The sequence below is a fragment of the Dromiciops gliroides genome, chromosome 4 (genome assembly GCF_019393635.1).
Source record: "Dromiciops gliroides isolate mDroGli1 chromosome 4, mDroGli1.pri, whole genome shotgun sequence".
In the NCBI taxonomy this organism is placed as follows: domain Eukaryota; kingdom Metazoa; phylum Chordata; class Mammalia; order Microbiotheria; family Microbiotheriidae; genus Dromiciops; species Dromiciops gliroides.
The window spans coordinates 186895704-186919362 of record NC_057864.1 but is presented as its reverse complement, the minus strand read 5'-3'; the positions used below and the strand labels follow the sequence as shown (position 1 = coordinate 186919362).

The following is a 23659-nucleotide window of genomic DNA, read 5'->3' as shown; positions in this document are numbered from 1 at the left end:
ATATTTTTGTATCTCTACAGAGGCAGAGGTAGGAAAAGTAGAAGATATGGGTTCCGTCTTGAGTGTTAGACATCTATAGGTGAATTTAGAAAAGAGGAGAAAACTCAGCTAAGGTTCTATTGGTGGGGATTTTTTTTCTTGGAGGGGAGACCTATTTTGGAGTGGGGGAAAATCCTCCTCCTGAAAGGGGAAGGTCAGAGTGGTCCTTTGAGCCTGAAATCGAAAGACCCCCTTCCCCCTCCTGGTCACGTGATTCATTAAATAATTAATGCAGAGGTTGCAGAATAGATATGTATTCGTCAGGAAAATCGCAGACATGGTCTCCCTGTTTCTGACGTGCAATTCAACTGTCCTTTAAAAAACAAGCCTATATCCCGAGAAAAAAGAGAGAGAGGGAGAGAGAGAAAAAGAGAGGGAGACAGCAATAAAAGAGCCCCGAGAGCCGGAGCCACAACGTGGGCTGGGTTATTGTAAGTAGAAGGGATTTCTCACTACCTACCGTGTCTTATATGTCCATGTAAATTTATTGTTTGTTATTAATGTTATTGTCGTAAAATGTGACAAATAGCCATCTTCATTTCCTGCCATTTCTCTTCACATGGTGCTATGTGTATTTATACCCATTGAGGCATCGCCTAGATATTTTAGGAATATTTCTCTCTCTCTCTCTCTCTCTCTCTCTCTCTCTCTCTCTCTCTCTCTCTCTCTCTCCAACCTTTTCTTGATTTATTGCAATATGGATGTCAGTTCTCTACCGGTATGCCCTGCCATTGTGTGTATGCGCGTCTGTGTGTGTTTGTGAGCTAGTTGTGGTGTTTATGGCCGCTTCTCCGATAAATCATTTCTCACAGAAAATGATGTGGAAGCGGTGCTGTTTCAGTGATGGGGAGAGAGAGGTTTTCTGAGTCTCTTCCACCCTGTCTGCCCTGCTCCCCGGAGTTGATTATTTCAGAAAATTTACAGTAATATATCAGCAGTTAATATGAAAGCTCTATAGCTGGAGGTCTTAAATTATAGCATCTGTGATTATCAATTAAGGCGAAATTTGTATAAATTTGGTAAACTGGGAATGCCTCATTGGCATATAAACCCAGTAAAAGACCACGACCTAATATAAAAATTACATCTTCGAGCCCGATATTACCAGCATTCCTTCACGAGACGTAGCCTCATTTTTCATCATTTTTCCAGTAGGAGGATGGTTTCTGGGATCAGAGAGTCAAGGGTGTTTGCACCCAGCTCTCCTGGAAAAAGGAGCTGTTGAGCAAAAGGGACTTAGAGGCTAGGAAAGAGAGATTGTTTTATATAAATTCTTTTTCATTGATTCAGTCAAAGCTGAAATCCTCTATAACTGGGGTATAGGATCCCAAGAAGGAAACCAAGTTGTGGTTGAGGTTGTGATTGTTGCTGTTCTGTGACTGTGTGTTTATGAGTGAGTGTTGAAGAGAGCCTGCCTAGGAGATGGAAAGACAATAGAAGTGGAGGGAGAAGTGTCCTGAGAGAAATCGAGTCCAGCAGGAGGTTGATGCCCTAGGCTCCCCCACCTCCTTGGTAACAAAACAAGGAAATGAATTCACAGCCCATCAGCCTTCCTCCAACCTCCTGAAACAAAGGAAGTTCCTTTGATAGTTAGTTCGCTGCCGGACCCTGATTAGCAGGCGCTGGGATGGGTGTGGGGTAGGGTGAAGTAGGGTTGGGGTACAGTTTCCAAAGTTTCCCTAGAATGGAGGTGTCTTTGAACAGGGAGAGAGAGAGCAGTTGAAGAGTATTCGGATTGGGCTGAGTTCAGTGTCCCCCTCCCCCAGCATAGTGGGGTCCAGCCTTTGTCAGGTGGGAGTCTGGGAGGCTAGGGAGTCGATCACTTTCACTCAGAGATCCAAGCCTCTTGGTATCCCCACAAAGAGCAGTCAGGGAAAGAAACGAGGAATTCTGATCATCTTGGCCAGCACCTTGTCTGAGTTTCAGAAAGTTGGACTAAGTAAGAACTGGAGATTTAAGTTATTCTGGCACATCCCCAGTTCTGAAGCTCCCCAACCTCTAACTTCCCCCTTCATTACCCCACTTCCTCTGGCCTTTCCCTTTTGCCTCCTTCTCTGTCTCCTCATTCCTCTCTGGACCTTCACTAACCAACTTTACCACCACTATTAGTGATGATATTTAACTCTGCCAGCATAAACCTTTATGTAGTAAAAATCAGAGCAACTGGACGACTAACTCTTAATTATTCATGACTTAAAATAGGCCGAGAGTGGCTCTTGGCAGCCCCCCCCCATGCCCCCATCCTTCTCTGTCGTACCCCATGTTCCTTTCCACGTTCGCCTCCAAATTGATTTTGACCATTTTATTTTTAGGGGGAGATTCGGAGGATGAAAAATTGTCCCAGGGAGGCAACGCTCCTATCGATCTGAATTTGGTAGTCTTGGAGGGTGGTAGAGTGGGTAAAAAGAAGATGGCTGGGATCCAGTAAGTGGGGGTGAAGTTGATCATTTGACTACTCCCCCAGCTCAAGATCATTGGTTCCATTGTATGTGTGTGTGGGGGGGGCGGTTTGCTAATTTCAGGTTAGCCTTTTAGGAGTTGGTAACAGAAGGAATGGTGGAACCCTATACTGGGGAAGGTAGTAAAGGCTAGAGTATGTAGAAAATGGCCCTTCCAGCTTTTTTTCCTTCCCCCCTTTGCCCCTTATAGAAGCCCTGACCTTCTCAGTGTCTTTGGGATTTTAGGAAAGCATGCGAGTGCCCCCCCCCCACGCACACCATGTTGATGGAAAGCAGCAACCGCCTTTCTGCATTCTCTCCTTATCCTGCCTCTCTAGAGAGTTTGGTGGAAATGGGGAAGGTCACCCCCAACCCAGGGTTCTCTATTGCTCAGGTCAATGGCCAAAGTCAGGCTTGTGGTCTCTGAGAAGGATGAATTGTGTTCTTTTGAGAGGAGGAGGGAGAGGAAAGAAAAAAAGAACTGGATAACATTGTTTCAGTGCTTTAATTCAATTGGTTTCAGATGGATAGAGAATAGAATTAGCGTGTGGGGCAGTTTTGTGTGGATAAGGGGAAGGAGGTAGGGAACTCAGAAGCTAGGTTCCCAGGTCATTCTGGAGGCACCTGTAGCAGGAAGTCTCATTTCTCTTGGCCTTCCCCCACCCCTAAATTCCTTTTCCAGACAACTTCCTCTGAGCTGCATCAATCCCATGACATCAAGGTGTATTCTACCCCTCAATTTTCCTTTGATATCCTCTCAACCCCACTCAGGCCTTTGTCTATTCTCCTTCAAACCTGGGTGGGATATGGTTCCAACACCTTCTCCTTAACCTAAAACAGAAGCACAAATTCTCCAAGACACAATGGCCATGAGGGCCAAGCCACTCTCTCACCATGATCTCTTCTGTTACCTTTGAACAGCTTGAATCTCATTAATGTTCTAGTTTAGGGATGCAATGACCAATACAAGCACTCTAGATTGCTTTCCCAAAATAATGGAATTCAAATCAAGTAATCCCTCTCCTTTTTCCTTAATTATTTGAGCTGAGTCAAATATGAAATAAATCTGCCCCTAACAAAGTCTTCCCCTCACTTCTTCTGAGTTGTCCAGGACAAAGACTTGGGTCTACTGGGAACAATTCAGGAAAGAAATTCCTGACACACTCCAGCATACATTTATTTTTGTTCCCTTCTCTTAAATAAAGTCTATTATTATCCCAGAACCATCCAGAAGGCCTTAAAGTACCAGTTCTGGAAGATTTTTTAGGTAAAAGAAATAATGTACTGGGGAAGAAAGAGGGAGAAAAATCTGATTAATTTTTCCCTAGAGAAGAGATTGTAGGACTGAGCCCAAGGTGAGGAAAAGGAGAGGAGACAAAGGCTGAGTAGAGAAAGATGTAAATTACACACTAACACACACATACATATCTCAGAGCCTATTCCTAAGTACATGTAAAAATAGCTTAGAAAAAAAAAAACTTAGACACTTCCCCCCTTTCAAGTACACATATACTAACACAGCGCCAGAATTCAGACACCATTACTTTCCCATCCTCACTTCCACACACATACACCCCCCAAAGAGAGAAAGAGACATACAGAGACAGACAGGCAGATAGACAGAGAGACAGAAAGACAGAGGGAAAGAGAGAGAGAGCAGTCTGAATCCCTTAGACTTTCTTTAGTAATTGTGGGGGGAATCTAGAGGAGGTTGTTAGATTTTGAAAGTGTCCATCTCAAATAATATTTCCTTTTCCTCTTCCCTGTCTTCTATCTAGTGAAAAGAAAAGTCATTTCAGAATCAAAAGTCATAAATCAATTATGGAACTAGTACTAGGAAGAGGTGGTGGGAACTGGATTCAGGACACAGGCTGGGGGTGAAAATTGAAATGTCAGAGAACTATGTGAACTGATTCAGGACATATCTTACAATAGTAAAAACCATAACAACAACAACAATAAAGGCCTCAATAAAAACAGAACTAGTACCCTAACTCTCGATCCTGCCCCACAGCTTTCTGTGGGTAAAGCCCTCTGACTCTTTCCCGAAAAGGGAGGGGGAAGAAGACCCCCTATACTCTCACTTTTGTGCTTCTAAAAGGCCAAACCCATCTTTTCATTATGGACCAGAAGGACAATATATACATATTCAACATAAAACCTTCCCTTTCAATTCTAGTATGTATCCCACCATGCCATTCTCTTCCCTCAGTCTACTCAGGATGAAGTAACTGAGGTATGGAACTCTCTCCCTTCCTTTTTCTTCTGGTTTCCCTTCACTAGAATTAACTCCTACCTCTCTCATCTCTCTTCCTGTGTGCCTCTCTCTTTTTTCTCTCTCTCTCTGTATCTCTGCTCTCCTCTCCCTGTTCTTTCCTTGCTCTCTCTCTCTCTCTCTCTCTCTCTCTCTCTCTCTCTCTCTCTCTCTCTCTCTCCCTCTCCCTCTCTCTCTCTCTCTCCCTCCCTCCCTCCCTCTCTCCCTCTTTCTCTCTCTCCCCTCTCCTCTCTCTCTCTCTCTCTCTCTCTCTCTCTCTCTCTCTCTCTCTCTCTCTCTCTCTCTCTCTCTCTTTCTCAGTTTTTCTCCCCCTCTCTTTCTCTGTCTTTCCACATCTCCCTCTATCTCTCCCCTACACTCCAATCCCCTTTTCCTTCTCTTGGCAAAAAAAGAAAAGAGAGAAAGACATCTAAAACTCCATATCCCAATTCCAGAAAAAGTAAAGGGGAAATAGAAACTTCCTTCATCCCCCCCCCCCATTAGACACACACACACACAGAGTCCGTTTGACTCTTTCCGCCCCCCTTCCTTCCATGTGGACTGGACGGACATATGGAACCTATTCGGCCTGGTGACATTGAAGAGAGGCCAGCCTAGTCCTGCCCTTCACTATGGCGCCCCGTTTGGTTCTCCTCTCGTCTCCGTGCCCCGTGTCAGTCACCATTATCCTTTTCTTGCGACATTTAGGCCTTTATAAAGAGCAGCGGCTCTTTCTCCGTGCCAGGCTGGGCCAGGGGCGCATGAGTCCTAGAGTCCGGAGCTCCTTCGACAGCACCCTCCAACCTGTGCAGCCAAAGTCAGGGGAGTTTAGTATGGGCAGAGGGGTGGAGGTCCGGGGAAGAAAGAGGGCAGGCAGGCTCCTTTCTTTTATTCTTTCTTTCCCCTAAGATCTCTGCCTAAAGCAGTGTGTCTCAGTCTAAGTTTCTCCGAAAACCCAAACAAAGCATGGGAGAGGGTTGGGGGTGGGGTACAGGGTGAAATTGCATCCGGGACTCTCTCCCTCAACTCCGCTGGAAGTATCGGAGTTGATTTGGTTTTAATGATGATGATGATGGTGGCGGCAGCGATGCTGAAGGGCTGGGGCCCTGCAGTCGCCGCCACCGCCCCTCAAGTCCTCGCGTGCTCCGGGATACTCCTTCTCCTTCTCCGGAGGCCCTAGTGAGAAGCCACGCAGGTAAGTGAATGCAGTGCCTGAAGTTATAAGAACCTAGTCTCGGAATTCATACCCGGTTCCGCGTATCATTCGGGGCTGAGAACTCTAAGAGCCGAATTCCCAGCGCCCACGGGAAACCCACCCGCGGACCAGCCACTGGGCCTTTGTCCTCCAGCAGTAACTAGCCTGCGGGACAGTTAACTCTGGGAGTTAGAGATCCGGGCAATGGAGTGTCTATATGTAAGTATGTGCCTGTGTGTGTTTGTGTCCCGGGAAGGCTGAGGTGGGGGTGGGGTAGGGTGGGGGGGTCGCGCTCTGGCTCTGTTTTTTTTCCCACGAATTTAGCAGATCTACGGGGGAAAGCCTCTGAGTTTTGTTCCGAAGGCATTTGTTGAGACTTTTCGCACCTCTCTGGCTATCTGAAAACGAAACTACAATACGGGCCGCCGAGCCTCTCCTAGGCAGGGTGTTAAGGCAAGAAGGTAGGGGATCGGTTGATTTATGGCTCTGCCGAAACTGTGTTTACTCGCTTCCTGCTCTGGGAACCCAAAACCAAACAGAACTCAGGCAAAAAGAAGAAGAAGAAGAAGAAGAAGAAGAAGAAGAAGAAGAAGAAGAAGAAGAAGAAGAAGAAGAAGAAGAAGAAGAAGAAGAAGAAGAAGAAGGAAAAAAAAACCCTTTCTCCCCAAAGTGGGCGGCGGCGAGCTCCCCTCTCTTGCTTTGGGACTTATTTTACCAGATGTGGGGATATCGTGGGAATCTTCTCTCTTTCCACGGATGGTTGAATGGACGGATAGATGGATGGGTGGTGGTGGTGATGGTAGTGGTGGTGATGGTAGTGGTAGTAGTCTCTGTGTATGTGTGTAAATCTAGGAAGAGGAAAAGGATTTGCCACTCTCCCCCCCCCCCCCAATCGATGGGGAATTTATCGTTGGACATTTATTCTTGGTTTTCTTGCAAATTTTTCTCCCTGTGGGTGTGTTTTTCTGCTTGCAGTAGTTACGATACTGTTTTAGATATCCGCAGACACATATATTGCGAAACAACACACACATGTGTATCTATATAGCTATTCCTCCCTTTTCTTCCCCAGACACGTACTGAAAATGCCAAGACCTGGCTAGAAAACAGCATTGGGATCCTAGCGCTATCTTTCTGTCCCCCTACTCTCTGTCTCGGTCTACAGGCTTCTGATCTTCACTTTGAATCTTTAACCCGGGCGTGGGCGGCGGAGCTGAGGGATTTGGAAGATCTTTTGAGTAGAAAGGAAAACCGGGGAGAGAGTGGTGGAAGAACAGAGAATATGGCTGATGGGTTTGAAGATGTGTTCTTTCTCTGTTTGTATTTGTTCAAGAGGCTAACTCACCATGTCCCTTTTTCCTGTTTGGAGGAAGAGGGAGAAGGAGAAGGAAAAGGAGAGGGAGAGAGAGGAAGAAGATAGAAAGAGATGGAGATAGAGACAAAAAGTTTTGCCCCTCCAGTCGCCCATCTCCGCAGGCGAAGTAGTAGTTATTGGTCCCGGCCCAGACACCCGGCTTTGGTTAGAAATTGCTTTGCATTAAATTTTCTCAGCCGCAGAATTATCTTTCCTCGCCTCCAGCTAAACTTGCATTTTTTACCAGAAGCTTGCTCCATGTGCACCAATGAAATCTGAGAGGAAGCCACCCGGCCCTAAGTGGCCGTAATTTAATTGATTTTATCATAAATCATCAACTTGATGAAGAACCCGAGGTTTCATTGAAGTAAATTGATATTAATGGGCGTTTCTTGAAATTCAAACTCCCAGCATTGTTGAGGGATCTTGGGTTGGGGAGGCGAACTGCTTATTTCCCAAGAAGCTTTGGGAACGGGTCTCAAGGCAGAATATTACAGCTTGGCAGAGTCTGAGCCCCAGAAGAGGGGGAAAAGGGGCAGGAAAGCAGGGGGAGAGGTACGTCCACCCTCAGCCTGCTTTCCAGTGATTTTGTGGGGGTTAGGGGCTCGGACAGTGGAGAGTTTCTGAGAGACCTTTCAGCCCAGCCTAGCAAGAGAGAAGAGGGATGCAGTGAGAAAGAAAACAGGGAGAGGAATCTAAATCAACTGGAAGATTGCTTGTTTTGAGCAGAAAGCGGGTTAATATGAATGTTTACAGGAAAAAATGGTGGTTTGGGGGGAGGAGGTTGGAAGAAGGGGAGAAGAAAGGTCCTGGATAGGCACAATAGGAGCATTGATTCCCTGTTAAAAATTGCCAGTTCGAGGTTTTCTCCTCCAATTAAAAATTAATTATTTACCGAGTGAGGATGCTACTGCACCGAATGGCGCTTTTGATATGGTGATGAGCTTGGGAAATCAGTACCCTTTGCAGTAGAGCAATGAGACCAAAGCCCACACAAAGTTTGTATGTGTTTGTGTGTAATTGGGTAGTTGTTTGCGTGGAGCTCTTGACGAGGGAATAAATATTCTATAATTAGTCAAAATATTATCCTTTCGTTTTATTGAATAGATATGGATCTATTAATTCCTTATTAACTCTTATTATTTGCACCCACACAAATATTGCAGATTTATGCAACATTTCCTTACTATTCTATACGTAACTACACTATAAATATCATTTCTGATGTGTGTAAAGCTCTATGAATACGGACTACTTCATGGATGTATATAGCTACACATAAGTCACTAGGTATATACAGTGTGTTCTAAAAGTCTTATTGCAGTTTTGAACCATTAAAGCTTAACATTGCACTAAGAATTTTGGGATACCTTGAATATATATGTTTGTATATAATGCATATATGTTTTGAGTGTGTATCTTTCACAGAAAGTATTAAATACTAAATTTTGTGGGTCACATGATACAAATTCTGCATAGGTAGCATAGTTCCTTATGTAAATCAAGCCATTTCATAGAATTTGAACCCCAGACTCCAGCTCTTTCTTCGTTGCTTGCTCTCTCAGGTTTCATTTTTAGCCACCATTGTGAATGTTCTTAGACAGAGCAGGATGGAGATAGAATATTAGGTTTAGGTAATAGAGACAGAGATGGTTAGGAGAAGGCCAAGTGAACTGAATGAGGTTGGAAGTCTCACTGGATCTTGGACTGAGCCTTCTAAAGGGTGAGCAACCTTTCAAAAGAGAAAGTTTCCTACTCTCTAATTTGACCTCTTACCTACCCAATACAGGAAATAGGTCAGTGTAACGTATTAGGTCTCTGGAAGGAGATGCTCAGAATAGAATGAAGTTATTCCAGGAGGTGCCCCAGGTAACTGCCACTGCTTTAAAGATAGACTCAAATTTGAGGAGGGGAGGGCCAGAGGGCTTAGGATGGTTTGTAACTCCCCCTCCTCCCCAATCATTTAACTGCCTAAAATACCTCTCTAGGGCCAGAGTTGAAAGGAAGACTGCTTTCTGGAACTATGGGTGGCTAGAGAATAGAGTGACCATAAGGCTGGGAGCTGGGGATATGGAGGAAGAGAAGGGAAGTGGAGATAAGTTTGATACATGGGGAACTTTATAGAGAGATCACTGAAAAGCGTTGGGGCAATCTATAGGGGGTAATGTCGAGGAAGAAGAGACATGGTTGGTTCTCCCCCTTCCTTTCTCTCCACCATCCCCCTCCCCCACCATAGGATTTAGACTTGTCAGAACACTAAGCTCAAACCGTCTTTAGGGGTTCCAAAGAATTTGAGGCTTCTGAGTGGAAATGTCAAATAATCCATTTTCTAAATTCTTACCACTGGAACCCCCAACCCCAATAATTAACTGGGGGAAAACAAGAAAGGAACAGAGACAGAGATACACATGGCGACAGAGGTAGCTAGTCCATGGGCAGGAGGGGGAGAGGAGGCAGGCCGATTGGGACCCAGTAATTTGCCCTAAGCGGATTGTCATAGGATCCCAGGCTCCGGGTTTTATATTTGGAGGCAATTCAAAAGTACTTCCGTTGATTGGTCATTAATCCGGTGAGTTATTGTCTGCTAAACAGAGGTCACTGGGAGAGAGACATCTAATCTGTCAGGAGAAGTCTGGCTCAAACACTTTCTTGGTCTGGGCTCCTGCTTCTACCTTTTCCCATTTCCTCTGTTTCCTCTTTCTTTCTCCTTGTGTGGGTCGGTGTCTATTTTAATGTGTTTTCTCTTCACCTTCTCTTCTTCACGAGGAGACTCGCAGAGACTGGACTGCCTCTTCCTTTTAGCTCTATGCCCCTTTGTCTTGGGGGCTCTCGGGGCTTAGTCGGGGGAGGGGTTACCGAGGCTTTAGATGGACTATCTTCCCTCTCCCCACCTCTCACACCCTCTATCGCACATGGACCCAGGCACAAAGAGGGCATCTCCCATTTAAAGGGGCACTCATCCTCTAAGGCTCACGTTTCCATCTTTCAAACCTCCGAATCTTCATTCCTCAAAATTCCATTGTTGAAACGGGCGACTCTTCTGAGAGTTTATTGGTCTTGGCTGACCTCTTGAAAATCTCAACATGTTTTATATAAAATTGAACAATAAGGCCTTACCCAGATATTGTATGATGCTTTGGGGGGGGCATTTGTTTTGTTTTGTTTCTACTGCCCTGGGCAAGAGAGGTTCGGATGTGTTTTTAACACATGGCTGCAATTCTTTCTCTGCTTGGAGGTTACTGTTTCTGCGTGGTCAGGTCCCTGCTGTCCTCTGGTTTGGAAGGTGCTCGGGGAGAGCTTCAGAAGTAAGGTGCCATCTATTCTTGTATTCTTTTGTTCCAGATCACCCAGTAGTAGCTGGCGCGATTCCCCCCCTTCCCGCCCCCCCCCCAGGAGGTGGAAGTGGGGACAGAGATCTTAATGCCTAGAACCGTCCTTCGGTGCCAAGTCCTTCCTCCCTCCCCCCACCTTTCCCACTGCCGACTTGGAGATCTTTATTCATACGGTAGAGGGGATTATTACTATTATTATTTTTAAAGGATCTTCGATAACCTAAGGCCAATGGAGCAAGGGGAGGGGAAGCTGTGTGTGCACGTAATAAATTTTTTTAAATTATTGCAAAAGGTCTCTGAGGCCCCTCAGCTCTGCCTGCCATCTCAACTTCAGAAGGGGCTTTCCCAATTTGGCCACGGGCCTGCTTTGGATCAAGGGAGGTGGCAGATCCCGCCTCATCGGTTCCCCGGGAGAGGCTTGTACCTCGTTCTATGGTCACAGGAACGAAAAAGCGGGTTTAAAGAAAAAAATTTAGGGGTTTCTAAAATTAATTTTTTTCGTTTCCCCTCCTCCAGTCTGTTTACTGGAATGAGAGATGGGAAAGGGCTTTGTTGATATCTGGGAAAGTCTCTAACTGATATTGATATCTTGAAAAGTTTTAGTTGTGAATGTGTGTGGGGTGGGAAAAGCACAGGACAGGGAGAAATCGGTCATTTTTCTCTCTCTGGTGAACGAATCTGGGGCCAAGTATGAGGTAAAGGAAAGAGTTATGCCTTTTGGTCCAGCCCGGTTATTTAATAGTAAGAACTTTTGTTTTTTTAAAGGGTGGGGGAGTATAGATTTTTGAGTTAGAAATATTAATCACTTTATGTTTCTCTCTCAACCTCTCTTCTCCCCAATTAAAAACAACAACAACAACCAAACCAAAGTTTCCTTTATCAGAAATTTGTTCTCTAACCGCTGAAACCGAGCAGTGGATTGTTTTTCTTCAGTTCTGTGCTACTTAAGCTTAGAGAGTCTCACTCTTGAGTTCTAGTTTAGAGGTTCCTCTAAAATGGAAGCATTTTCCCTTTCTGCATCTCTTCTCTCCCTCGTCTCCACCTCCTGAAGGACTTCAAACTCATTTGTGTCTAGTTTGCCACTTCTCTCTTCCAGTTTTCCCCCCATCAACTTTTCACTAGGTTTTGAGAGCTGGAGGTAAGAGAAGTTTAACCGGTGCCTGGGAAACAGAGACCAGAAACTTCAGATAAAATAATCACTATCCCAGGTTGGGTGTTCTCTCCCTAGGATATCACAACCTCCATCAACTCCACATCTTTATCGGCAATGGGATTTAAGGGGAATCTTTTAGCATTTCCTTTAAAACCTGGTAAATTTTAATATCCCCATCAACTCTTGGGCACTGCAAAATACATTATTCCCTGCATTCCCTTCACAGGTCCTCCAAAAATGAACTTAATATCAGCCACTATGCAATCAAGGAGGTCCTAATGATCTTTTCAAACCAAGTGTAGCCTTTAATATTGATTTATTTTTTCTTGTAATTTCCCCTTCCCTAGCCCCTTTCTTCGTCTCCCTTCTCTGACAAAAAGAAACTGTAAGTTGTTGAGTGCCTTTTATCACAGCGCCAAAGGATAAGGTATCTGACATAGGCTTCTCGAGAACTCTTCTTCCCAGCAGCCACAACTGTAGATATAGGTCATCTCCTGTTCTTACTCTGCAGCAGCCCAGGACCTCTTACAAACATTAAAGAGTGAATAAATACGCCCTCAAATCACCCCAGTATCTCTGTGCCCACCTTCCTTCTGAAAAATATGTAAAGACCCCTTTCTCTGGGGTAACAAGAACAAAAAAGTACCTTACCAGCTCAAGTCAGAGACTAAAGAAGTCCATATGCTTCAGAGATCTTGTCATTTTTGTTATAACAACAATAATCAGTAGTAGTAGTAGTAATAGTAGTAGTAGTAGTAGTAGTAGTAGTAGTAGTAGTAGTAGTAGTAGTAGTAGTAGTAGTAGTAGTATTTTAGAGAGTGAATCAAGAGTGGGGTATTTTTAAAAGTGCCTTTTATTTCTCAGTTTCTTAAAATTACCTAGCCCTTCATCCCCTATCTTTGAGTCAGTTCTTATGTGCAAATGGAGTTTCAGAAGATGGGGGGACCCTCTGGTGGGGGCACTTGCATTTCCTCTAACCAACCCCATCAGTGTCCATAAGGGTATAACAGACTCTGTGCAGAATATTTGCTTTTTCCTGGACTCCAGACATGTAGTGACCCTAAAAATTTATTTTAGAGGTCACTGAGGTATGTGTATTGAGAGAGACTGAGGGAGATTTTCTAGTAACATTGTTTAAAAAGATGAAATGGTTTCCACCCCAAAAATATCTTCTCTTCCCAACTCTTCCTCTGCCCCCCCCCCACATACCCTTTCCCCTCTTCCAACTACCAACTTTGTGAGAAGTCGAAGGGTATCCACCAGGCCTTATATCCAAAAGTGTCCGATCTTGCTGTGATTGCTTCTGTTGTTATTGATGCTGATTCTATCTCTACCCCTTGGGAAGTAGAAGAGATGACCCAAAAGAAAGTCCGTAGGAGCTGCATGGGCTAGTGGAACACAAAAGCAGAAAGGATCGGTCCCAACCCATTCTGGGCCAGAAAAATTGTCTGGATCTGTTGCCTGATGTTCTAGCCTTGAGAGATGGGTTTGGGGTAGGAGTGGACTTGGGAACCTCCTGAGAGAAATGAATTTGCCCACGATCAAAAGTAGAGGCTCTAGTGGGTGGGAGGCAGGGGATGGGGTCCTGCATAATCCTCATCGGACTGGGGAGGGAGGGAACAATAAGTGTAAAGAGTCCCTCTTCTAGATTGCCAGTCTTCCCAAATCGTGCTTCCGAGGGGGATGTCCAAAGTGGGGGAGATCGAAAGGAAGAAAGAGAATGAAAGGGGGAGGGGGGAAGGGAGGGAGGGAGAGAGAGAGAGAGAGAGAGAGAGAGAGAGAGAGAGAGAGAGAGAGAGAGATGCTTTTCATTCTTTCATTTAATCCTCCTAAATTCAGAGTCAGCAGTTAGGCAAAGTCTAAACCTCCCTTTTTGTGTTCTGTTTCTTTTCTTTCCCCCTAAAGGGAATTAGTCCTCCGCTGGGAACCCCAGTCACACATACCCCCCTCCCTAAATCTGCAGACACCTACATTCTTGGCTCCTGTCCTCCTCCTACGCAGCTCCAGCCTCGGCTTCTTTTCCTGCCCCTACACGAAATCCGTCGTAAGAGAAAGTTTCGCTTTTGCAGTTACTCTGCTTTACCAAGAGAGCCCATAAATCTTGGGTGGCCTGGAGAAACAAGCAGGTCTGTCCTTCTTAATAGTCGTCGTCCTAGTAGTAATAACAAAACCCTCTCCTTTGCTTTTTCTTAAGTCATTTTACTGTCTTCTTCTGTCCTTAGAAGTGTAAATGTGCTCTCTCTTCTCCTTCACCTCCTTTTCTATCCTCTGTCAGTCAAGAGGTGAGAATATTAACAGACTCAACTTCAGAGCGAAGTTCCTCAAGTCTTCGGTCGCCCTACCTCATCCTGACGCTACGACCTCCTCCTTTTGTCCCCCTTGTTTCGACCCCCTTCCCCCAACCCTCATATTGGTGTGTGTGCGTACGCGTCTGTGTTTAAATCATCAGTCACCCGCTTGCTGTCTGTTCACATTAAAAAAAAAAAAGGAGGGGGGAGCTATGTTTTAAAAAAAGATCCTTGTGCTCCCCCCCTTCCCTCTAGTTGGAGTTGGAAGGAGAGTCTACCTAGAGATTTAGGGGGAGGGAAGAAGTGTAGGAAGGGAAGGAATGAGAAAAGGAAGAGACAGGGAAAAGAAGGAAGAGAGGCAGAGATAGACAGGCAGATGGAGAGACAAGACCAAAAGAGGATTCAAACTATTAAAAAACAACCACAAAACTCGGTGTGTTCAGATTAATGAGGATTCGCACCCAATAGTCACACCCAAGAACCCAGAGCCAGCTCTGGCTAGGCCTCAGTCCACTACTGTGTCTAATTAGCATAATGTTTCACTAGTGACGCTGCGTTCGGTGGGGGGTGGAGGGGGTGGTCGGGGGAAGCATGAAAACTCACTCTACCCACTTTCCCCGGGGCTTCTCCCTCCCTAGCCCCCCAAATCTTGCACTTATGTTTTAATCACCTGTATTCTGTTTTGTTTTAACCCTACACTCTCTTCCCCCTTCCCACATTTTGGGGGGGGGGGGAAGAGAAGAAAAAAAAAACATTCCCCCCCCCCTTCCTTCCGTATCAGGCATCTAAGCCTGGGAAGGGGAGAGGTGGGGGGTGTGTGTATGTAGGCTTGTGTGTGTCTGTGTGGGTTTTTTTTTTTTTCCCTGTGCAAAAGCAGAGGCCATTGTTATCGGAGAGTAGGGCGTACCAGTCTTATAGGGCAACCAGATTGTGGAGACTTGTCCGTTCGCGAGCCTGGAACCGGATTCTCCGCGAGCTGCCGAACCACCTTTCGCCTCTTCTATTTTTGTCCTACTCCCCCCCCCCCTCCCTCCTCCGCACCCCCCCCCCCCCCGTAAGCGGAGTGAATTGAAACGGACGCACCGCGGCTCCTGCGACCGGCCCCTCTGGCTCCCCAGCCGGGGTTCCTCTTTTGGGTGGGGGGGGAGGGGGGATGTAGCTTTAAACAGTGGCTTTTTTTTTTTTTTTTGCCTTCAAGCTGGGGAGATTTCTCGCCTACCGCTCGCGCTGGGGCTCGATGTGAATATATATTATGTCTGCCTGTTCTCCCCTCGTCGGTGGCTAAGGTAAGCTGGACTGAAATAGGCTATCAGTTTGTGAATGGCGGAGAGTATGTCTCAATGATTTATGGCCCATATGACTGCGATCTCGGTTCAAGAAGAGTTCACAAGCTTTAGGCTTCCTTCCACGCAGCGAGTCTCTCTCTCTCTCTCTCTCTCTCTCTCTCTCTCTCTCTCTCTCTCTCTCTCTCTCTCTCTCTCTCCCTCTCTCTCCCTCCCTCCCTCCTTCTCCCTCTCCCTCCTTCTCTCTTTTTCTCTCAACCTTTCTCTTTCTGTCTTCTCCTTTCTCTCCTCTTTTCTTTTCGTACCTATCTTTTGGCCTGAATTTTTTGCCAGACTCTGCTTGGAAGACTGGAATGCATCTCTCCATCTCCATCTCTCTCTCTCTCTCTCTCTCTCTCTCTCTCTCTCTCTCTCTCTCTCTCTCTCTCCCCCCTATTATTTTCTTTTTCTTTGCTTTCTTTCCTTCATTCCTTCTTTCTTTTTTTTCCCAAATCCTTTATTTCCTCCCAGGTTGCCCATCGGCCTGTGCCTTCTCTAGGGGGGCTCCTGTCCTCTCCCGAGCTATTGTTAAACCTCCAGACTCCAGTGGCAAGGGGGATTGCTCGGAGCTGAATGGCTTTCTTGGAGGGGAGTTGGTTGCTTCCCTCCTTATCAAGGCCCTGGGGGGAAGCTGAGGGAGACCTGTCACCTTCCTGAAGAACCAGATGGAGAATTGAATTTTTCCAATATGGAGTAAGGGAAAATACACACATTTGGCTCTCTATAACGATGGCTTACTGCCCCCCCCAACCCCATTCTTCTTCCCTCCTCCCTCCGCCGGCTTTCTCCTAGGCTTTTCCTATCTACCTACCCTAAACTATGATCCCCTCGGAGGTCCTCTCCCCGGCTGACCAGGCCTCGGCGCTCCCTGGCGGAGAGACAATCTCAGAAAAGCACAGCAGCCGAGTTGTGAAGCCGCTTTTTAATTCGGTTAGCTCTGGAAACCAAACTTGGAACAGAGGGAAGCGCCCGAGTCTGATCCGCACAGCCCGGGTCTGTAGCCGGGGTAGACTCCTTGGAAGAGGCCTCCAGTGACTAGTTATCACCCTGGACAATTTTCTATTCTCTTCCTTCGGCAATGATCTCGATCCTTCACGGCGGCAGCGAAGACTGAGGAGCTTCCCTGGAGGCGGGTGGAGAGCTGAATTTTCCAAACATCTCAGCTTTTCTTCCCCTCCGGTTTATTCTCTTCTCTTTCTCTCTCTCTCTCTCTCTCTCTCTCTCTCTCTCTCTCTCTCTCTCTCTCTCTCTCTCTCTCTCTCTCTCTCTCTCCCCTTTTTTGTTCTATCTCCCTTCTTCTTCAGCTAAGACACACACTCCAGGCCTTGCTGCTGCAAGGTTGTTGATTCTTTTTGGGGGGAATGGTGGTCAGCGGGTTTAGGAGACATTCGAAGAGTTGATCGGCCTTAGGCTTCCATCCAAATTATTATGATTATTAATATTATTGTTATTACTGTAATAATAATCTAGACAAAATAAAACTCCTTCTAGAGCCAACTCCCCTCCCTTTCAGTTTGTATTCAGTTTCCCTCCCCGATCTATTAATAACAAACTCAGCTGATACGTATTAATTAATTCACCCTTCAGCCAGGGCTGCTCCAAAGCTCATTTGGGCTAAATCATAATAATAATAGTGTTGCTAACAATAAAGAGCTGTGTTACCCGGGTCAGAAGTACTTTTCTCGGTGAGATCCCGCTTTCTTTCCAGACCTGTGTCCTTCCCAAAATAGAAATTCACCCCCAGAATTCAATCCACATTCTAGGGTTAATCAGTGTTTATTCGTTATAACTGCTATTGAGGGTATTCTTGGTGGAGGAGCAAGGCAAGGCAAAAGGGAGACAGTCTTCCCTTTTCTTTCTCCTTTAAAGGTTTTTGTTTTGTTTTGTTTTAGATAAGTATTACTTAAAATGAGTTTACCTATCACAAATAAACGTGTTATAAAAGGTCAGCTTGCAGAATTTTATCTTGTCTTCAGGAGAAAATAGAGCCAAAACAAAGTTGCGGGTTTTTCCCTTATTAAAAGTCCGCAGCAGCTTGCAACTTTATTTATCTGCCATTTTCTTGAAAAGCAACACAACTAAGAATAGGGATTTTTTTTTGGTTTGTTTTGGGAAAAAGAGTTGGGCTTCTTTGGGATCTTTTAACATAAGCTAGCAGGAAGAACTCAACTTCTAGTACCAGGAGTCACTGCTTTGTTGATATTCTCTAGCAAGTCATTTTCTGTTTGAGGAAAGGCCATCCTCCACCTCACTTGGTAGAAAAATCCAGCAGCTGTACAATTCTCTTCTTTTTTCTCTTTTCTTTTTTCTCTTCTTTCTCTCCTTCCTAAGAAAACGGGGGAGGGGAAGGGAAGGGGATAGGGGGACACGAAGGCACAGAGAGAAGAAAACAAGAGGTGGAGAAAACTGGCACCAAATGGCAAGGCACCAATTGGTAGGGAAAAGGTAAATGAACTATCCAACAAGGATCTGGGATCTCCGAAAGTGAGACCGTTGACCTCTGTCCAGTCTTGGCTGAGTAAGGGATTTGGCCAGATTCAGAAGAAAATGTAGAGAAAAGGAGAAAACTTGGGGAGAAGGCTAAAAACTTAAGAGAGTTATGTCATGCCGGTTGGGGCGGTTTTATTTCGGGAGATTGCCTGCTGAACTTGCTTCTCCGTCCTGTCTGGATCGAACGCACTGCCTCACTTGGCAGGCTTAAGTCCCTGCTTGGTTGAAGGAGATTTGAAAATGGACAAGGAGACTGGGAGGGCTCATATTGGGATGATGATGGTGATGAAGAGGATGACGGCGCTTTTATTTCAGAGTCTCCCTGCTTTCCCACTCCAACCCCCCTTAGCCACGGACACAGCTTAACACCCTATCCTACACTTGAGGGGAGGAGTAAGAGGAGGAGAGAGGTCAAAGGCTATTCCACAGGAGAGAGGGGAAAAGACATCACTTGAAGTTAGCTGAGTCTGTGAGATCTAGGACATTCCGAAATCAGCATTCTCACCGTTTTTAATAGGGGATGAAATTTCTTTCTTTTTTTTCTGCATTAAAATAAAATCCTCCAGAAATTCAGCATCAGGTCAGGAAGGCAGCCCCAGCATCTGCTTCAGGGAGGCTGGCGGGGTGGGGGGAGAAAAAACCCTATTGATGTCAGCTCGCTTTTCAGCGCTTAAGATGGATTCGAGACCCAGTCTTCTCCCCTTGTTTCTCCTTTCTCGCCCCGCAGGTCAGCCGCTTCCAACAGACCACGGGAGGAGGGGGGTGGAGGGGGGGGGGTCCGGCACATCACGTGACCCCGGGGTGCCAATGTCCAGTCCTGAGGGTATCAGGCCCTCGCAAATTGCCACCCGCCACCCAGGGCTCGTACAGCGATGCAGAAAGCGACCTACTACGACAACACAGCAGCACTGTTCGGAGGTTATTCCTACCCTGGCAGCAATGGCTTCGGTTACGACGGGCCCACCCAACCCCCCTTCCAATCCGCCACTCATTTGGAAGGAGACTACCAGCGTTCGGCCTGCTCACTCCAGGCTCTGGGCAACACGGCCCCTCATGGCAAAAGCAAAGAGTTGAACGGCAGCTGTATGAGGCCTGGCTTGGCGCCGGAGCACCACTCGGCCCCCCCTCCGGGTTCGCCCCCTCCCAATGCCACCCCAAGCAGCACCAGTAGCAACAGCAATAATGCCAGTGGGCCCAGCAAAAACGCTCCCCCCAAATGCGGCCCCGGCTCCAACTCCACCCTCAGCAAACAGATTTTTCCCTGGATGAAAGAGTCGAGGCAAAACTCCAAACTGAAAAACAGCTCCCCCAGCACAGGTATTGCCCCTCCCTCTCTCTGCCTTATTGTGATTTCTATTATTGTGATTATTAGTCTTGCCAGGATCCACTCAGAACTTTCCACGTGGCAAACTACACAGGGAGGGAAAGGAGTGGGAAGAAGGGTCAGGTAACAGGGGACTACTGCCTTGGTAAGGGTAGTGTACCACTTCAATTTAACTGACACCGGCATCCACTTACATCCTTATCTAAGACACCCCCTCCCAACTCTCCCCCTCTCACCTCCAAACACATTTACTTCATTGCATCAAAAGCCCCAGAAGTCGAAAAATCAGGCCTAGGAGCATAGGTCTGTGGGACAGTGTAGAAAAGCAGTCCAACAGCCCCTGAGCGGCCCCCAAGCCGATTGATTATTATTAAGTATGATTATTGCGGGTATTAATCACAGTCACTGAGGTGTCCCAGCCGCCTGCCAACCCCATCTACTCTTACAGTGACACTGAGTCTGTCCCACCCGGCTTTGGGGTTCCCAGATTCCCAATGTGGCCTTCACTCTACACCCTTCGTTAGTACTCTCCAGGATTTTATTTTTTCAGAGATGAAGGAGGGAAGACTTGAGAGTGGGAGGAGAGGAGAGGAGCGAGAGAAGGGGAGAAGGGGGGGGGGGCGGAGAATAATCCAGTCATAAATAAATGGCCGTACAGCTTGTGTCTGCGTGACATGATCAAATTTTCATAAGCTAGGGCATCGAGTGGAGAACAGGTCTCTTAATAAATGCCACTATTATGGAGTGTCCGCTAATGCGACGGGTGCGGGGGGGGGGGGAAGGGGGAGGGCGAGAGGAAGCTCAGAGCCGGGGCCTGGATTTATTAAGAAACGATGCATTCAATTTCGGCGTGTACAGTAATTATCTTTTATTTCATTTTCTCCCCCCACCCCCCAATCCGGCAGAAAGCTGCGGCGGCGGCAGTGGCAGTGGTGGAAGCGGCGGAGGCGGAGGAGGTGGGGGTGGCGGGGGAGGCGGGGGAGGGGACAAGAGCCCGCCGGGATCCTCTGCCTCCAAACGAGCCCGGACAGCCTACACCAGTGCTCAGCTGGTGGAGCTGGAGAAAGAGTTTCATTTCAATCGCTACCTGTGCCGGCCCCGCCGGGTGGAGATGGCCAACTTACTCAACCTGAGCGAGCGCCAGATCAAGATTTGGTTCCAGAACCGGCGGATGAAGTATAAGAAGGACCAGAAGTCCAAGGGGTTGGGCTCGTCTTCCGGGGGCCCATCTCCGGCCGGCAGCCCCCCTCAGCCCATGCAATCTACAGCGGGCTTCATGAACGCCTTACATACCATGACCTCCAGCTATGAGACCCCGTCCCCTCCTGCCTTCGGCAAACCCCACCAGAATGCCTATGCTTTGCCGTCGAACTACCAACCGCCACTCAAGGGCTGTGCCGCCCCGCAGAAGTACACGCCCAACCCCGCGCCTACCGAGTACGAAACCCATGTCCTCCAAGGCAACGGGGGAGCCTACGGTACACCGAGCATGCAAAGCAGCCCAGTGTACGTCGGGGGGGGCGGGTACGTGGATCCACTGCCGCCCCCTGCCGGCCCCTCCCTGTATGGCCTCAACCACCTGTCCCACCACGCGTCGGGGAACCTGGACTACAACGGGGCGCCCCCTATGGCCCCCAGCCAGCACCACGGACCTTGCGACCCACACCCCACCTACACAGACCTTTCTTCTCACCATGCGCCTCCTCAGGGTAGAATCCAAGAAGCGCCCAAATTGACACACCTGTGATGGGAGAAGTGAGGGTGGTGGGATGGAGGAGCACAAAGAGGAAAGAGGGTGTGGGAAAGAGCCAGCAAGACTGAGATTGCCCAGAGGTGACGGAGAGGACAGGGGGGAGGATTCCAGGGACAGGGAGTTTCTCTGTGAATAAGGGTCAGGGGGTGAGGGAAGAGTATTGCCTCACTCTCCCAGGTCCCCACATCACAAAATTTGCGTTCAAACTCTTACCTCCTTCTACCTGCCAATTAAATAACCGAATCCAGACCAGGCTAGAGATGTTGCCCCTCTCCATCCCCGTTCCCTGCCCCCACTTTCCCTAGTAACTCCAAAGCTCCAATACAACTTTTAGTTAGAATGCCGTGGGGGTGGGGGTGGGGGTGGGGGTGGAGCAAGAGAAGCTCAGAAAATTGGAGGTGAGGGTTGTGGAGAAGCACACTTTAAAAGCAGAGAAGAGGATGACTTAGCAAAAGGCAACCAAACTACTTACCTCCCACCTTTTTGACCATGCCAGATATCTTCTTAATTCTCTCTCTTTTTAAAAAGAAAACATTCACAAATATTTCAACCCCCAGGGCACAGAATGGGCACTAACTCCTCCATTCTCTTAGCACCTTCAAAATCTGCATCCTCCCTTTCATGTGGGCCTTATCTAAGACCACCCTCACTCCTCCCTTCCTCTCTTTTCCTCCCCCTTCACCCTATTTGTTAGCCCTACATCCTTTTCCAGGATTTTAAGATCTACATACCTGGTGATTTCCCCCATTACAATTTTCAGTGGCCTCAGGGATGCTGAGAGATCCTGAAAGTTATAACTGCCTATATTATAAAGATATAGCTATATTTTTTTCTTTGAAAAATGGCTGAGGAGCAAAGGTAGGCCTGGGGCAGGCAAGTTGTCAGGTCTAAATATTCGTCTGTCCTCCCCTGCCCCCACTTTATCACTCTCCAGTCCAATTACCACATCCTCCCTCCTCTCTTTAGGGCTCATCACAAAAAGCAATCCAGACACAAGAGGTTAGAAGCTTTTTCTTTATTATTATTATTTGCTTATTCTCTTGACTTAACGTGAAAACAGGGTATATTTGAACAAACTGTATGTCCCAGGGCCTGAGCTGATGCCAGAGCCTTTGGTATGTGCTGGCCTAATGCTCCTAACTGGGATACCATTGTTGCACTTAGAGTTTACATTTTAATGGATATAAAAACAACTGTGAGAGACGCTTGGGCCAGCAGAATCCAGGCGTTGCTCTAAAAGTGTGTGTTCTAGTGAACATTTTCATATATATTTATTGGTTATAGGCTGTTAAAATATTTTCCTTTTTTGTATTATTTATCCCCCTACCTAACATTATGTATTTATATGAGGGACAAAAGAAAATTGTACTTTTTTTCTTTTAGTATTTACTTGTTATAAAAGACGTTGTGTTTCCTGTCGTAAAACCTTTTTATTTTAATTATTACTGTACCCTAGGAAAGAGCCGTAGATTTTATGTTACCCTCGTACTTACGAGCAATTGTAATTAGTTCTCTTAAAGGCATGAACTCAGCTCCTAATCGTCTCTGTATAGTCCTGAATTTGTAGACTTAGAGTTACTCCCTCTTGGAAATCTTTGTTCTTAGGAGTTACTTTTTCCTTACTAAAAAGGGTTGTCTGTCAAGCAATTCTTGAATAAACTTTCTGTTATCAATTTTACCTTGTCTCTTTGGTCCAATTGGTCAGACAACAATCAAACTGTGTACAGTGTTTCCAAATTTAAGAAGGGGATTGAAGATACTATTCTGCCTTTCTTTCCCACCCCCAATCCTAGCATCTTCCCCTTGCTCCTGAATCTCTCCTTTGAGTTCTGTTTGTTGGCAGTTGTAACATTCTGCCAACTTATTAAGTTGGTGCTTCCTTAACAAGCACTTGTACTCTTCTCTCAACAGTCTTCCTGCATTTGCCCAGCTACAACTCCCTCTCGCTGGCTTCATGCTTCTGTCTCTCCTCTCTCTGCTCTGGATAACAGCTCCATCTCCCTTCCAGCAACCTAAACTTCACAAGCCTTTTTCCGTTGCTACAAAGAAGGCGTCACGTGACCCTGGAGCCCAACTACCATTGGGTCTAGAATGAAAACAAAGGAAAATGATTAATCTTTTTTTTTTAATTAAATAAATAAATTCTAAGGCCTAGAGTTTTTAGGTCATAACGTTGCAACCGAAGTTAAATTAAATCTAATAAAAAAGGTGGAAGCAACCAATCTTTAAAAGGGAGAGGAGCAGTGGGTGCAGCTGCTAGGAGGCGAGGGGTAAGGGGAGACATTTGGGTCAGGAGAATAAATAAAATAATTCTTAGGCTTGTGGGCCTCTCGGTTTCCCCAATCCCGTTAAAAAAAATTCATTTATTAGTTGCGGTTCCATAAAAGTTTTATGATGTGGGAGCGAGGATAGAAAGCGTCTGTCAAAGATGAAATGTCAGCGTTGAATCGCCAGAGCCGAGAAGAGAGAGAGAGAGAGGACAGGGAGTCTGAAATATGGGGCTAATTCGTTGAAAGAAGCGATGGTGGATTTGCTGAAGAATTGCATAATTCTAATTGTAAGCGATGTGCTCGCATTGCTTAATTAGAAGCATATATTGTGTGTGTGTGTGTGTGTGTGTGTGTGTGTGTGTGTGCGCGCACGAGATGGGGAGGGGTGAAGGAGGGGCAAGTTTGATCCCCAGCCCCCAGCCTTAAAGCGAGGGCTAATTTTCATTT

At 46.5% G+C, this 23659-nt stretch overlaps 1 protein-coding gene across 1 annotated transcript; it reads left to right on the top strand.

Moving 5' to 3' along the window:
* Nucleotides 1–345: 345 nt before the first annotated feature.
* Nucleotides 346–22574, top strand: HOXB3 (homeobox B3). The gene is made up of 3 exons (XM_044001703.1): nucleotides 346–470; nucleotides 18593–19182; nucleotides 20095–22574. Exons 2-3 carry the CDS (start codon nucleotides 18738–18740, stop codon nucleotides 20934–20936), a joined length of 1287 nt encoding a protein of 428 aa, XP_043857638.1. The 5' UTR covers nucleotides 346–470; nucleotides 18593–18737; the 3' UTR covers nucleotides 20937–22574.
* The last annotated feature ends 1085 nt before the right edge of the window (nucleotides 22575–23659 follow it).